We start from the raw sequence: 16,498 nt of genomic DNA, 5'->3' as shown, positions 1-16,498 counted from the left end.
AAGAAAAAGTGGCATTAGTCTACCCGGATACCAGAATCCCTGACGTAGCAGACAAAATTCATTTGAATACTACCGTATTTACTCAAATCTAACGTGCACCTTTTTCCTGATAAAACAGGTCCAAAAATTGCATGTGCATTAGAATTAAGTATGACCCTAAATCCGCATTACCATATCACCATCGGCATTCGAAAAATGGCTGCCTCGTACGCGCTTTTAGCCTAGCTGCCGTAGCTTCCTCTATGTGCATACCTCCATGTTGCATGTGTAACCAGGCCGCTGGTGTAACCTAGTCTACCGCATGTCTTCCCGTTTTCTACATCTATTCAATCGGCATGGAAGCACCGACTGCGAAGTCACGTTGAGTCCACCATGATGCCGCGTTTAAAAGGAAAGTTATCATGTGTGCGGAGAGACGAAAATTTGGCCGCATCACAGGCGTTCGGAGTTCCCGAAACTTGTGTGCGGGACTGGCGCAAACAGAAGGAGAATATTTTTGCCAGCAAAGCAACAAGGAAGGGTTTCAGTGGACCGAAACAGGGCCACTTCGCTGAAACAGAAGAGTGGCTCACGGAATACGTGCAAGAGCAGCGAGCGGCACAGCGGCCTGTGACGACCGATCTGCTCAAAGTACAGGCAATGCGGTTAGCCCTACAGAAAGGGCTAATGTGAAGTGGCTTCAAAGCGAGCAGGTTCAGGCTATCAAATTTTATGAAAAGAAAATGCTTTTCTCTTCGATGGCGGACAGGGATATGCCAAAAATTGCCTGAAGAATATGAAGAGAAATTGCACAGTTTTCAGCAGTACGTTTTGAAGTTGCGCCATAGAAACGGCTACCACTTCGGACAGATTGGCCATGAAAAAACTAGAATCCCCACAATGCTTTGTTGCACTGCGGATGGGCACAAACTGCCCCCGTATCTTATCTTCAGACGGAAGGCGCTCCCGAAAGGAATCGTGTTTCTGAGTGGCGTGATTGTGTGCACAAATCAAAAAGGTTCGATGACCATGGACTTGGTCGCTGACTGGATAACGTTTGGCGGAAGAGACCCGGTGGCAGTTTGGGTCTGCGTGGGATACTCGTGCTCGACGCGTTCAGGTGCCACCTTGACCAGCGCATCAAAGACAAGCTGGCTGCATGCAACACCGACCTTGTCGTGATACCCGGCGGCATGACATCGCAGCTCCAGCCGCTCAATGTTTGTTTGAACAAGCCAGTGAAAGATCAAATTCGGCCGCTCTACACCGAATGGCTTGTCAGTGGCTGCCACGAATTCATGCCTGCCAATAAACTGAATCGTGCCTCACTGCAGGACTTTGCTGGATTGGTGAAAGATGCATGGTGCACGATACCGTCTGCCATGATCAACAAGGCCTTTAAATGGTGCGGGATTTTGAATGCCATGGAAGGCACCGAGGATGAAATGCTTTGGTCTGTTGATAGCGATAAGGAGTTGTCTGATAGCGACGACGAATGATATCTATTGCCCCATGCCACTCGTACCGGCGCAGTGAAAATCTTAGCGGCAAGGTACGCCACTTCCATTTGTATTTTTATTCATTGCAACTTTAGTGTATTGGGAATAAATCTGTTTTTTCCAAATGAGAGAAAATAGTTCTATATGAAAGCACGAGGTGCATGGTATTGTACTCTTCTCTCCTTTTTTTTTTCTTCTCATGGAAAACGGGTGCGCGTTACAATCGAGGGCACATTAGAATCGAATAAATACGGTATGCTTGTTCAAGCCTAGTCAAGCCAGCAAACAAGAAGCAGTCTGCACCGCACTGCCATTACATAGCTGCCACAGTGAATGCTCTCTTTCACTCAGAGCCAGATGCTCTGAGAGGCCATGTCCTCTAGATTGTTTTTTGTGTATCGCTTAACTCTAGGTGCATGGCTGTATGGGCATCCATGTCTGGCCGGTACAGATCTCAGTGCCACTTGAGCTCGTACATACCAGAGCTGCCTCACACCGCCCAGGGCAGGTGCATAGGCATGTAAGCTGGTGTGTGCCGGTGAGCAAATGTGGGGTCCAGGCTTGACACTGCTATCTTAGCATTTCTACATGCAAGTGCATGTATAATGCGCATGTTTACAAAACTGTGCGTTTTTTTTTTTTTTTTTTGAATACTGCTTGCTGTGGTTTGCTCTTGCTCTTGTTTCATGGTGTCCGTTTCAGTCACAGACGAAGAAGCCTTTATAACCACACTCCTTGGGCTGTAGAGTGAAAGTTCTAACTAGTGGTGTCCTTTGTTCATGTGGATGTCCGCCAATACGTCACAGAAATGCTCATTTACACCACAAAGTACTTGGCTAAAGCTACAATTTTATGGCATCAAGAGCTGGGCTGTATTGCTAGCCCTTTGGCTTTCAACACTGAAGTGTGCTCGTCTTGAAAGATAGGTGGGAAGCGCAGCTATATTTCGCACCAGAAACATGCTTTGGACCAAAGCTAGGGTAAAGTTATGGGTTTATTTTTCATTAAAATGTGTGCATGCTGCAAAAACAGGTTCGTGGCAAAAAAGAAGCGACCTACGTATAGAGAAAAGGCAAATCAGATGCTATCAAGAAAGGAAATACACCACTTCCAAATGGAGCCGAATTGGTAATCGGGATGCCTGCACCCCCTAAAAAAAACATCAGATTTTAGTGTGCCCTTATTATCTACGAATTTGTAAGCCCCATTGAACACCACCTGCTGCCTAGAGGACGTGTTCGAATAGGTCTTCTGCAGCTACGCAGTACTGAGTCCGCTTCAGCTCTTCAGTGTCTTTCTTGGTGACCGATGCTGGAATTCTACGGCAGGAATCTGTTATCCTTGCCTTGAGCTCATCTGATGTCCGTCTTGATCATGTAAGTGCGATCTTTCACATAACCCCAAAGAGATCGAGTGAATAGAGGTCGTGTGATCTAGCCTTCCAATCTATTGCGCGTGAAAAGTCGTATCCAGCCAGTTTTGTGCTCGGCTGCTGGTGTGTGTGGGTGCCCCCATCTTGCTGATACCACAGAAGTGGAAGACGTGACAGCAGGACTTCGCTGAGAGACTCATCCACTGCTCCTTCAAGGATTTCGTCCACGTAACGCTGTCCAGTCAGTGTGTGACCGAAGATGTGACCGATTATAGCACCGGCATAAATTCCACATCACACATTAAACGACCACTGGTACTGGTGCCGATTGCACTTTACCCTGTGTGGATTGGAACCACTTTAATAGTGTGCATTATGCAAATTTACTTGAGCATTTCTGCAAAAATTGACTTCATCTGTGCACATGATGTTGCTCAAAAAAAGTCCGGTGATGCATCGGCTTTTGTGAGGACCCAATTAGAGAAATCTAGGCAATTCTGCAGGTCCCTATCTTCCTAGCATTGGTGCTGGTTAAAGCAGTATGGATGAAAGGCCATCACTTAGAATCCTCCAAATTGATGACTTGGAAATTGGCACATGGGCGGCCACGTCCCGCACACTAGCATGAGGGTCTGAAGTCATAAATGGTACAGCATGCATGTATAGGCTAGGACTCAAAGATGGAATCCTCCACCGCTGTTTCTTGAAGCTGCCGGTTTGTCTTGGGTTTTCATAATTTCTGATCATAGTCGATGTGTTTGGTCTACCACCATGCTTCCATGACTGGTCTATATTTGCGGCCTTGCTCTTGTTGCCATTTGCAGCTCCCAAGACAAGGATCATGTTTTCCTTCTGCTCATTAGAGAAAGACATGGCGACTGGAATGAAACAAAACGGACCTTTAAACATTTGCACTGGCCCTGTCAATTAACTTTTATGGTGATAGGTCTTGTGTAAAAAAAAAACATCCGTGCACTTTATCTACGCTAAGACAACAGCTATCACAGCTTGTTTCCAACTAACACCAAACACGGCATATTACTTCGGCCGGGGTGCAGCAGATAAGGCACTAGCTTGGTCACTATGTTTTTCTTTATTTTCTTTATTTCATCCTGGCTAACACAAAGGGAGCACGTTCGAGGGCACTGCTTTATGATGCGGGTGGGAACGCGGTCACGTGGTATTCTTCATATTTCGCAGGATTTATCAATCGTAAAAAAATTAGTATGCAATTAGTACGTTGCTGAAAATACTGCCTTTAGATGTCCCTTGGCTGTGCCTACAAATGCCTCTTTGACACTTTGATAATTAGGATAGTATGCCTCAGTATATATAATTAATTACAATGACCTAATTAAATCTTAGTAACAAAAAAATACTGGCAGCTACTCCACTTTACTGGAAACAATATGCACTAGATTAACATTGAGCAATGCATTGCTCTTTTTTAAATCTTGATGAATGATAGTTCATTCAGACACCCTGTGTATATTTATGACCTCTGCATGCAGGTGACAATGTTTCCATCCCTATTAAATGTTATAAATTATTAGAAATGTTTTTTTTTTCATGAGTCGTTAGCATTGTTTACTGGAAAGAGAAGCAATACTGAGACACATATCAGTGACTTGCATTTCGCACGCCTTTGATAAAAGAGTCAGAAAGGCATGCAAAGCAATTTGAAGTGAGGTGAACATACAGCAGTATATTAATTCTCTGGACATAGGCTGTCCATGCCTTTAGAAGTAATTGATAGTTGGCTACCTCATTCTCTTTCAAAAATATAATGACATTTGTCCTGTGTATATATTTCAATATATTGTGTATGTGCACAGTGTTTACAGTGAAAATTTAAAACAAGGTTGAAGTGAGAAAGTATGGATGAGGCAGCCGCCACTGGTACTTCTAATGCAACTTGTCCTCCTACTGTCAGGATTTGCAAAAAAAAAAAAAAAAGCGATAGTGTGAATTAAAAGGTATGCATGTTTGCGCCAACAATGATGTAGTATAAGCTACTAGCCTCAATAAAATTTTAAGTGGAAAGGCTTGAGGCAAGTCAAAAGAAGCCTCAAATGATATGGGTGAAAAAGTTATAGTAAGGACACTTTAAGTGTATGGAGGGAGGGAGGGAAGGGGGGTCCCTGCCCTCCCCCCCCCCCTGGATAACTCTGGAGGGGGCTCGAGCCCCAGGGTACCCCCCTCTCACCACCCCCCCCCTCGTAGTCGGCACCTGCGCTAGCATAAATAAAAGAAAGGCTGTAGGTTGCAGTTATGTGGAAACTGTCATCTAGTTTGGTGGTGCCTTTTCAGTACTTATGGAACAAAATGGAGGCATGCAGCTCTTACACTGTGGCTGCCATGTGTGAGATGCCCGTAAATGAACTCCCCTGCATGCCATATTTGGATTGTAGTTAGTAGCCAAGTACAAAATGGATGCTCCCTTTAAGGACTAACTTGAAGAACATTATGGACCCTGTAAATAGCCTAGTTTAAGACAGTGAAGATATGTATAGCAGCCTCCGTGCAAAATTTTATATCTAGATGCGAGTGGATACATCTAAAAAATCCTGCATAAATATACGTATTTTATACCAAAACTAATAAAATATTCCATCATTGCAACTCACTAGAAATGACGCAGAACCCAGAACGTCGAGAACTAGCCCTGTCCCTCGGCATGACCTCTGAGATCAGGGGGGGTATTCTGTAAGAGTCTACCTAGTGGACTGTCCATTTCGGCCGCTGCTGATTGGATGCAGCTGTACGAGTGAGGAGGAGACGAGTGGCCCTAGCCAATCAGCAGCGGCTGAAGTGGACAGTCTACTATATGGACTCTTACAAAATACCTCCACTCCACACTGGAAATTTCGGAGGCCATTTGCTGGAAGTTGTCATATCCACTAACCACCATGTGCCTGCTTTGTCTGTTTTGGTCTGCTATATAAGGGCTGTTAGTTTAAAAAAAAGATGGGCAATTACCAGCCCCTCAGCTTTGCCAAAGTTGCTTTAGTAGTACTATATGTGCTACCCATTTATAGCCCAATTTAGCCAAAATGAAAGTCCATTGCAGTGGGCCTTTCAACCTCTTTATACATATTGTGGTGAGAAACTGTGAGAGAACGTACTAACAGGGAAAATGTACAACCCAAAATTGCAAAAAATTGGGCAGACTCAACTATTTTTGATATTTATGTAACGTGAAGTATTGTACGAATTGTTGCACTACGAGACACCAATGCGTACCAAGCTGGTGGGGCTTGAGCAGCCTGAGATGCACACTGTCGTTTTTGAGGCTTTGTCAAGGTTATGTTTGCACTCCTCGTATTCAATCTGCGTCAGTAGCTTCTTTTGACTGGGCAATTTGTTGGGAAGCTTTAATGTGCCTCTTTAAGACTTGGCGAAAATTGTTGCCGCTCAGGATGCCGACACACGTCGAGCTATTGGGGCTCTAGCAACCCGAGATGCATTTGTTGGCCGGAAAGTGTAATGTATGATCGCTGTTTGGCGACGCATTGAATGTTGGTGTGAAAGGATCATGTTTTTCTTAAACATGTCAGCTGGTAAGAAAGATGCGCAACTGTATTGGGTAATTTTTTATGTTCTTGGTTGCATACGTTGGCACCAGGATATTGCACGAAATGGGATCCTATCAATGAGGTTCTACTGCAGATCTTACTGTAGCTCCCATGGCCCAGTGTCAAACGTAGTGCCGATCCTCAAGCTTTTCTTGTGAAAGCATGTTTACTCTGATGGTACATTCGACTGGTTCCTACCACACTCTGACTCTGTTTGCAGCGATGTGGAGCCCTCTTGAGATAGGAGGCTGAGAGAAAGCCTGCTAGAATTGGATGTTAATTGCTCTTAGAGCAACTAGATGAGTTGCGCGGCATAAATTCTGTCAGATTTTGTTCCCACTCCAGCTGGAGTGTGACATTCTGAATTAACCGAGTGAATATGTTATGAACAGTCAATTTATACCGGGTGAATGTAAAGATTGTCATCAAAGTGTTCTGGAACCCTAAAACGCGACCAGTTGAATCTACTGTGAACATGCATAGAATGACCTCACCCAACGACGCTTCTTGTAATATGCAGGTGAAGGCGCTAGTTGGTGATGCTCTTGGCTCACGCTATGAGGAGAGCCTGCTCAGTGCCTACCTGGACTCCCAGGAGGACCTGACCTACTGCCCCCGGCTGCAGTGCCAGCGGCCAGTGGTGTTAGACCCGGGTTTGCCCATGGCACAGTGTGCCAGTTGCCATTTTGTTTTCTGCCTCTACTGCCGCATGGTGTACCACGGGGTCCAGCCCTGCCGTCTCAAGCCTGGTTAGTCACTTGAGCATGGCTTGCTTTGTGTGTGTTTCAATATTAGCCATAGACAGCTAGTAAGTAGACGGACATGTGAACAGCAGCCATCTAGAAGTCTCATTCCAATTCTACAAGGCTGGCCAAAAAAGATAGCTTCGCAAGACAGCACTGAAGTCAAGAATGACGCAGGCTACTTTGCTTTTCAAACAACATGGAAGATGGGCAGCCTACCTGGAAACTTCAACTCTGCACAAGAAAGCATAGTCACACTTTCTTTTGCATTTCTAGTAATCCACATGCTTTCTTTAGGTCAGCACATGGAAGGTGTCAGGATGTGACTATAAGGGTTGTTTTTCTAATGCGCTAGCCTTCTTAGTGTACTTCCCGCACTTTCCAGGGGCTAACTGTCCATGTATGTTTTTATCTAACCAGTTTCCCACCTAAGTGGGTCACTGGGTAGTTCGTGGTTGAATGGGTAGCGCATCGGGCTGCTTTTCTGAGGAAACGGGACCCGAAACCAACCCTTGGACCAACTTGGGTCACTGGGTATGTGGCAATGTGTACAAACGTGCCACTCTTCAAAGAACCTCCTTCGTGCGGGCATGGGTTACCGTAGACAAAGAACTGGGCAGGTACTGCTATTTGAATAAATTCTTTGACGCCAACTTGGAGCACTGGATGTGTGCCGCTCAGTCCGTGCTGGTCTTCGGTGAACCTTTGATGCCATCATGGGCCACTGGGTGTGTGCCATTTGGTGTGTGCCGCTCTTCAGTGAGCAGCTTTGATGCCACCTTGGCTAGCTAGGTATGTGGCGTTCCACAATGACGAAAAAGATCCGTTAAGCTTCTGCTATGCTGGGCAGAATGGAACCCACGTCACAAAATTTCCTCAAGGAGAGCAACCCTATGCATTAGCAGGCAGCGCCACAAATGCACTAGGTATGCACAGCTTTTCAATGAATCCCTTTCACGCCAACGCTTAAACAAGCTGGGCCATGAATGCAATGAGTATGTGCCGCTCTTCAATGGACCTCTCGCCACTTTGGGTCACTCAGTATGTGCCATTGGGTAGGTGGCAAGCGTGGGAATAATTGTCAGTGTTCACAGGCACCAGCGCCCCGTGCACGGACTTCTTGGCAGCGCCATTAGATGGCTGAACATGCCCACAAAGAAGTGCGAGAGGAGCGTGCTTGCTGCACAATGCATTTCTCGGCGTTCGCACGCACCGGCGCATCATGCATTCCAAATGGCCACGTACAGGCTTCCCGGCAGCGCCACTAGATGGCACAGAATGTTCATAGGGAAACCCCATGGGGAAGCCCAACAAGAAAGAAGAAACATGTGCTTGCCCTTGAGACAATTGGAAGAATGGTGGAAATAAATTAGGGAAACAACAAACAACGGAGGAACAATGGAGGTGTGTGTGTGTGTGTGTGTGTGTGTGTGTGTGTGTGTGTGTGTGTGTGTGTGTGTGTGTGTGTGTGTGTGTGTGTGTGTGTGTGTGTGTGTGTGTGTGTGTGTGTGTGTGTGTGTGTGTGTGTGTGTGTGTGTGTGTGTGTGTGTGTGTGTGTGTGTGTGTGTGTGTGTGTGTGTGTGTGTGTGTGTGTGTGTGTGTGTGTGTGTGTGTGTGTGTGTGTGTGTGTGTGTGTGTGTGTGTGTGTGTGTGTGTGTGTGTGTGTGTGTGTGTGTGTGTGTGTGTGTGTGTGTGTGTGTGTGTGTGTGTGTGTGTGTGTGTGTGTGTGTGTGTGTGTGTGTGTGTGTGTGTGTGTGTGTGTGTGTGTGTGTGTGTGTGTGTGTGTGTGTGTGTGTGTGTGTGTGTGTGTGTGTGTGTGTGTGTGTGTGTGTGTGTGTGTGTGTGTGTGTGTGTGTGTGTGTTTTATCTTTCCTTTTTTAACATAGGTAGGACATTAGGCGACATAATAACAAGAGCTTGGTGGTGCAACCCACTGCCCCGTTCTAAAGAGGACGCTCATAGCATCCATCCATCGAAGCGCGAGAAAGGAGTGTCGCTGCAGTACAATCCTCATATGTAACATGTTTTGATAGCGACATTATGTTGTATCGCTACATTGGTTCAATGCGAAATGCATTATTGTCGACAGTCATTGCGAGATCGGTTCTGCTGAAATTTTGGAGCTGCTCAGACCAGACACACAAACCAATCACTGCATCTGTTTTTCTCTTTCCCTGTTTTGCTTTTTGTACTTGGTTTTCCTGATAGTTTCCTATCTACTTAAATTACTGGAGGGAAGCCTGGTTGCCCAGTGTCTACAGGAGCCGCAAGCATGGTGGTTCAGTCAATGTAGGAATTGTAGGTTCAGCTGGCATAGGTCATGAGCAGTACATTGATTTAAGTTTCTTCCGTTTGGCTTCAAACGACTTTATGGCTCTGCAAATTTACAATTTTCAACAAAAGAGTTATAAATGCAACAATTTGCAGTGAGAAGTTGCAGTATTTGCACAATTCTAACACATACCTTTCTTGAATAAAATGTGCATTCATATTTGCATGCATGTTACAATCGTAACTATGTCTACTCAAGAAAAAAAAATGTTTCTTTAAAATAAAGAAAATACAAGTTAGCTAGCCAGACTGCATCGAACAAACATTGTTTCTTTATGCCTTGGTTTGCGGTCGCCATTTTCCAGTTTGCAAGAGATGGAACTTAAGATGACTTTCGGTGGTCAGTAAACAATGAAAAGGAGATGTCGCCGGACTCTGATAGCGACTGTCCATTGTGTGTTCTATAAAGTTGTTTCAATGCGGTGCTCATCGACTCAGGTTTCGTTGCTTGATCTGCGCGGCAGAATTGGCACCAAGTTTTTTTTACATTTGGGCAGTGATATAACTGCACGTTCGGGGGGTATGTGGTGATGTATTGCCTTCATTCACTTAGAGAAATAAAATTGCTTATATACACCTAGAAAAAAAATATTTAAAGCTATTAGATTTCTGAACCATTCTGGGTGACTGCAGAAGTGGATCTTGGCGAGCCCTGCCACGAGAATGAAAGTAATCAATAAATGGTGTGTCCATACTTCTCCAACAACCGGGGTTGTTGGAGAAGTATGGGAGAGGCCTTTGCCCTGCAGTGGGCGTAACCAGGCTGATGATGATGATGATGATGATGAGTAGTGTGTGGGTGGCTATTATCCCACACAGCATTTCTAACTCGTTTCAAAATCCCTCCGCCATAATGCTTTCTTTTTTTTTTTCTTTTTTTGTGTGTGTTTGTGTTGCCTAACACGATCCATGTATCTCTCTGCCATTGATGCAGTTTTCTCATGACGGATCTATGCCAGGTTGCTTGACAGGTGCCTCCACGCAGCTTAGAAATCAGAAATCGAACTGAAACTGTAAGGTTTCTCTGTAGCTCCCATGAGATCAGGACCAATCGCCAAGGGGTGTTTGAATCATTTCAATGTGCAAGCTACCACAAACGAAGAGTGTATACGGCCTTAAGCAATTGACAATCCAAGCCAGTGACATGGCAATCAAGCACATGTGTGGTAACATAAACTGGGCATTTGTGCCCCAATATCGAGAACTAATGTCACAGATACCACCAAAATAATGCGCGAAATTTGCTGCCAAGGTGAGACGAATTGTTGCAAGAGTCTGCGACTTCATTCACTTCCTGTGAAGGGGACAAATGGGTCTGAAATAGCTACCCATTTGGCACGAGAGGCTGGCATGGGAGCCACCATGTTTGACAGTGATGTAATCTCTGGCATTCTGTGAGAGACTTAAAAAAAAAACCACTTCTCTGGCGATAAAGGGTAACAAATAATTTGATGAGAATGTCTGAATGGCAAGCAGAAAGATTAGACAAATTTGTGTCATACCCGTCGCTCCATGGTATAGTAGGAATGCAGTGCCAGAGTTCCCTCTAGTTACTTTAGTTTGAAACTCTGTAGTTTGCTCATCCTAAAGATGAGCATAATGGTGCCAAATGCAGGGGAACAGAGGGCTATCCGAGATGAATACCTGTCAGCAACTCCAGCGGCGAAACAAGCAATGGAGAAGCGGTACGGGCGGCGCACCCTGCAGCTTCTGGTGGACGAATCGCTCTCCCAGGACTGGATGCAGGAGAACAGCAAGAAGTGCCCGCACTGTGGCATTTCCATCGAGGTCTGTAAATTTTGTTGCTCTCGCTTTGCTTTACTTGCATGAGGTATTTTGCCATGTTGGTAGATAATTCTTGATAAAGAATAAATGTACAGTCCACTGCTAAAATGAACACGTAATTGGTATTCAAACCAACATAAAATCAACATATCAACTCCATTGGAACCAAGTGCATTATGTGACGTGTTAAGTAGACTTAAATCGATGAAAGTTTATTACCAAGGCCTTCGTGTTAAAACTGAATTGATATAGTCCTGAATTACTAATTTCATATTCCCTTTAACAGCAAAACGTACTGTGCATTGTTTGCACTGGTGCATCTTTTGTTGCTCATTCACAAATTTTATACATATGTGTGGAAACCATTGTTCTCTGACATTGCATCATAACTGAAATGATCTTTTGTGCGCCACTGACCTTTGTTGGGATGGCCTCTGGTGAGTGCATCACTATTGTGAGTTACTTGTGCCAGTTGGTAAAAGTACACCTTCTGCCATGTTACCTACTTTAGCATTATCAGCATGCCAACCTTCTCTGCTGATACACCCGCATTCACCTATAATGTGTCAAGCTCTCAAAGGATGACATTGCAGGCACCCTACGATTGCTTAGAGGGTTCGTGTCAGTTGCTGCACATTTGAATGGCGTGCATCTGGGATGCATTTCTTGAATACACTGCACACTACATGTGCATGAATGCTGCACAAGCAGCATCGCAATTGGTCATGCACTGTGCAAAATGGTTATTCATACAGTGTGTCATCAACTCGTGGCTTTGTGCTTCAGAGGTCCCCTGGCTTATAGCACAGTGACCTTCTTGCACTTGGCTTTATTTGTGGTGTCCTATTATTGAGAGGCTTTGCGTTCAAGGAGTTTGCCTTTCACATGGCTTGCGCTCGTTCTACTGGGATGAGGCTCCAGCTAACATCTGGCTCTGGCATGTGCCAGTGCATCCAGATTCCTGATTGTGAGAGGCATTGTTGATAGTGAGCACTTCATATTATATGGGCTTCTCCTTGACGCTTATCTCGCTCGTTGATTGCACGTCATTTTTTTTTTCAACTTGACCCGTTTATGTGAATGTCACTTGCAGCACTTACACTTAACATGGTAGCATTTATTTGGCAGTGGCATTACATGTTTTGCCAAAGCCTGATCCTTTACATTCCTTCCTCTTTGATCCTCTAGCTTTATGTCTTGAGCAACCAGTGACTTCTTTCTCTTCAAGACATGGTGGATAGGTTTTGTGAACAAGGCTCCTGTGTGGGAGCTGAAACGTTAAATGTTGTGGGTGTCTAGGGTCTCGCAGGAGTACTGACCACCACGAGTTTGAGCTTAGTGAGCCACAGGGCTGCGTCACCTGTCGCCTCTCGTATTCTAGCATGCTGCTGCGCACGCACTCAGACCACAAAGGGGGCTATCGAGCATTGTGCATGCAAGAGAACACAATATTGCCCTGATTTGGCAGAAACCGTTTATTGTCTCCAGTGGCACCCAGCACCGACTGCACAAGCGCCCAGCTCTGGGGTCCACGGGAGCCAAAGGGGCATTCACCAAGGGCGAAAATACAGACAAAAGGTGTGAGAGCTAAAGCTCCCCTTGACACACCTCTGGGAAAAGTCCCTGCAGCTATGTTGCTTGCTCTCACGATAACTAGTTAGCCCACTCATGGGAGCTCAGGCAATCTCCTTCGGCTTGGGCCTCCAATAAATATGGCTCGGTGCAGTTCGACCACGTGCAAGCACTAGGCACTGCTCTTTGGCTTAGCACCCGTAAAGCATCAACACAAGGCGCACACTCGCCGTACATGCAAAAGCACCCTATGCAAGATCAAGTCCCAAGACACAAAGGGGCCAGTGAACGAGAGGAAAGCATGTATGTACCGAATGCTCTCCCTGCAGAGGGCGAGTGCCTCCACCACAAACCGTTGCGATGTTACTAAATCTTTTGTGCTTGGTGCTTCGTTTTATTTCACAATGTTTCATCCTGACCCAACAGGATTACATCACACGATCAATTTCATCTACGTAAAGGGTTGTTCTGTGCATTTAACTGATCAAATTCCATGTGTGCTTTCAGTTGTAATACAAGCTGTGTATGTAACTTTTTCTTTGGTCTACTGAAGGCATTCTTAGGCAGTAGAACACTGAACAGCAAAACATATTTATTGGCAGTTCCCACAAGAACTAAACGTGAGATTCTATGGAGTCTGCAGTTTCAAGAACAGGCTCGTGGAGTAGGGAAAACCAGGTTAGTTGGTGTGTGTTGCAAATTAACTGTGCAGTAAAGACAAATCACGCACATTCTCGTGTTTCCTTTGCTGTGTTGTTTGGCTTTGTCATGCTGTTCGTTCGCAATACCCACTGCTAGTATGAAGCAAGCTAGGTGCTCTTTGATAGATGTGAGGGAGACATAAACGAGAAAAGGATATGTTGTGTATGTCTCGCTTGCGTAATTTTGAAATATATACAACAAACATACCAACAACTTGCCTAAGAAACAAGCCTCTTTAATGTTGACACTGTTTGTGGCTTCTGGACTTCATAGTTACGGTCTACCACTTGTTGCATTGCACTAACATATTCTCACACGTTCATGACGTGCTGCCTGAAGGAAGTGTGTGCGCTTGTACATGCGCGAGAGCAGCAACCTTGTGAGAGTGCACAGGTACAGTGAAAGCTCGTTAATTCGAACTTCAATAATTCGAATTTATGGATAATTCGAACTGTACGATTTGGTCCGGCCAAGCTCCACAGAAGTCTATGTATAAAAAAGTCCGTTAATTCGAACGCGAGAAGGTTCCCTCACGGATAATTCGAACTACGCTCACCTGGCACACGGCCAGAGAAAAGCGCCTACTGCCTACACACAAGGCTATATTGTCTCCGAAACGGAGAGAACGGCGAGAGATGGCAAAATCGGAAAAAAATCTAACCGACGCGGGGTCAGCCAGAAGGCAGTGGCGGCTGCCGCCTCTCCGTTCTACGTAATCTCCAAGACTTCTTGGCCGTTGTGAATCTCGGAGGCTTTGCAAATCTTGTACAGCTGCAAATGTTTTGCCGAGATGGCACGGCAAGCGCCAAAACACAGCGAATCAAGTACGTCGCAGCTGCGCTTGCAATCAAGAACCAACGAATCAGGGCCTTCGCCACCTTCACATGTTCAGCGTCTTTGTCTCGGCAGTCTTCATCGGTTGTGCACCTCTGTTTTCAGCTTAGGAGGTATCGGCCGTCGCGAATCATTGTGATACTGTTAAGCCTCGGCTAACGTTCGTTTCGGTGGACATCGGTGGTGTGGCACAGTCGGACCCAGAGCTTCGACTTGAAGATGGCGTGTGCCCGCGGCACACGCCATCACTTTCTGACACGCCAAATTTCTGACATGCCCTACTGCTTCCAAATCGCAGTGTACTGTTGCTCTCCTTCACTTTCGTTAGTTCGAACTTTCGTTAATTCGAACTGAATCTGCTTCCCCTTGCGGTTCGAATTAACGAGCTTTTACTGTATGTGTCATAGTAACAGATAAGGCTATTGTATGGCATTGTTCTATGGCTTACGTCTTGTTCATTGCATGAACTCTCTCGGTGGCCCACGCTTGAGCATCTGCATTTTGCCTGCAAAATAAACAGGTTGGCTTTCCGACAGAGCTTGCCGCATTTATTCGCATAATGATCACACTTTTTTGTCAAAAAAATTGATCAAATTCAGGGCTGCGATCATTGCGCGGGTTAAATTCCCTGCAAAAAGAAAAATTGTTTTTTTCATCCCGTGTTTGCTGCGGGATGACAAAAGGTCAACAAATAGCCGGCTGCCACTGTAGCAGTGCGGGACACCAAAACAAAAATGGCGTCTGGCGGAGCAAGCGAAACATGATTTTTTTTCTTCTAATGAGTACATTACGTGCATTGAAACAGTTTCTCCCATATGACTAATGAATAATATCGTTAATATCGGCAAGTTTGTGGCGATAACATAGCCATGTCCACTTTGAGGGGACAGAAACAGATGGGCGCGCTTAGCTGCCAGTGACATAGAAACACATGACGGGCATGCTGCGGAAACTGCGTCATTTGTTTTCACTACTATCCTAACACGGCCCCTTTCCGCGAAGGGTGGGTGAATATCTTAACTGTGTTGCAAGCGGTGGCATATGAATAGGATTCACTTCTAACGTATCAGTGTAAATGGCCGCTCACGATTTGTTGCATGCCCACGAGTGCAGATGAGAAGAATCGAAAGGCACCTTTTTTGTTGTTGTATAGTTGTTGAACACAACCATTATAAAGCCTGCACATAATAAAGGCAAGTTTGGTTGTAGCTTCTTTTTTCGTGGAAGTGCGGAAAGTGATGAAAGGAATGAAATCGGCATCTGCTTAAGAATGTTTGGTGCATGCAGACCGCTTGGTTTGTCTTGAAGAGTCGTCCGCGTAGCATTAGCTAGACTTGGCACACGACACATCGCTGCGGCAAGTTCGGGATGTGATCACTACATGGAAAACGACAAAAATCTAATTTTGATGACAAAATTTAGGGGTGCGATCATTACGCGAGTGCGGTCATTATGCGAGTAAATACGGTAGTTGCATGATAATTGAGCTCGCCCCGTCCTGTCATGCCAGATGTGGAACATAGCACTGGAGACTGTACAAGCAACAAGTATACACACTCACTGGAACATATTTATGGGGAAAAGCACTGGAGACTGTACAAGCAACAAGTATACACACTCACTGAGCGCTGTCTGGGCGAGTTTATTCACTCCTGGTGACTCGTGTTTAAACATTCACAGGTAAACAGTTTACGCCACTGCATACAAATTCTATCAGATATACTATATCCATGTAAGCTATACCGAGGTTTGACTGTAGAACTTCATTCATACGTTCTGGAAAAAAAACGAGAGGAAACATACTAATTGGAAAGATGCACGACCGAAAGTCACCAAAAAACTTGGCAAACTCAACTGTGGATGACATTTGCACAATGGGAAGCATTGGGCAAATCATTGCATGACGAGTCGTTCACTGAGCTGGTGTTGCCCGAGCGGCCCAAGACGTGTTGTCATTCTTGCAGCTTCAGCAAGCTTACATTTGCACTTCTCAAGTTTGGCCTGGGTCAGTAGCTTCTTCAGGCGGGTCATTTTGGTGGGAAGTTTTCACGTGCTCGCTCACCGAAAATCGAATCGACACGAGACGCCGATGCTCCTCGAGCTGCA

The 16,498-nt window shown here is 45.4% G+C and overlaps 1 protein-coding gene across 2 annotated transcripts in view; it reads left to right on the top strand.

Moving 5' to 3' along the window:
• Positions 1–16,498, top strand: part of LOC142579004 (E3 ubiquitin-protein ligase RNF14-like) — a 33,686-nt gene that overhangs the window by 16,032 nt on the left and 1,156 nt on the right. For both annotated transcript variants that reach the window (XM_075688776.1, XM_075688775.1), the window contains exons 7-8: positions 6,946–7,174; positions 11,115–11,287. In XM_075688776.1, coding sequence (XP_075544891.1) covers positions 6,946–7,174; positions 11,115–11,287 — 402 coding nt within the window. The remainder of the gene's footprint in view (positions 1–6,945; positions 7,175–11,114; positions 11,288–16,498) is intronic.

Source organism: Dermacentor variabilis, chromosome 4 (genome assembly GCF_050947875.1).
Source record: "Dermacentor variabilis isolate Ectoservices chromosome 4, ASM5094787v1, whole genome shotgun sequence".
Classification (NCBI taxonomy): domain Eukaryota; kingdom Metazoa; phylum Arthropoda; class Arachnida; order Ixodida; family Ixodidae; genus Dermacentor; species Dermacentor variabilis.
This window is presented reverse-complemented; position numbering and strand designations above follow the sequence as displayed.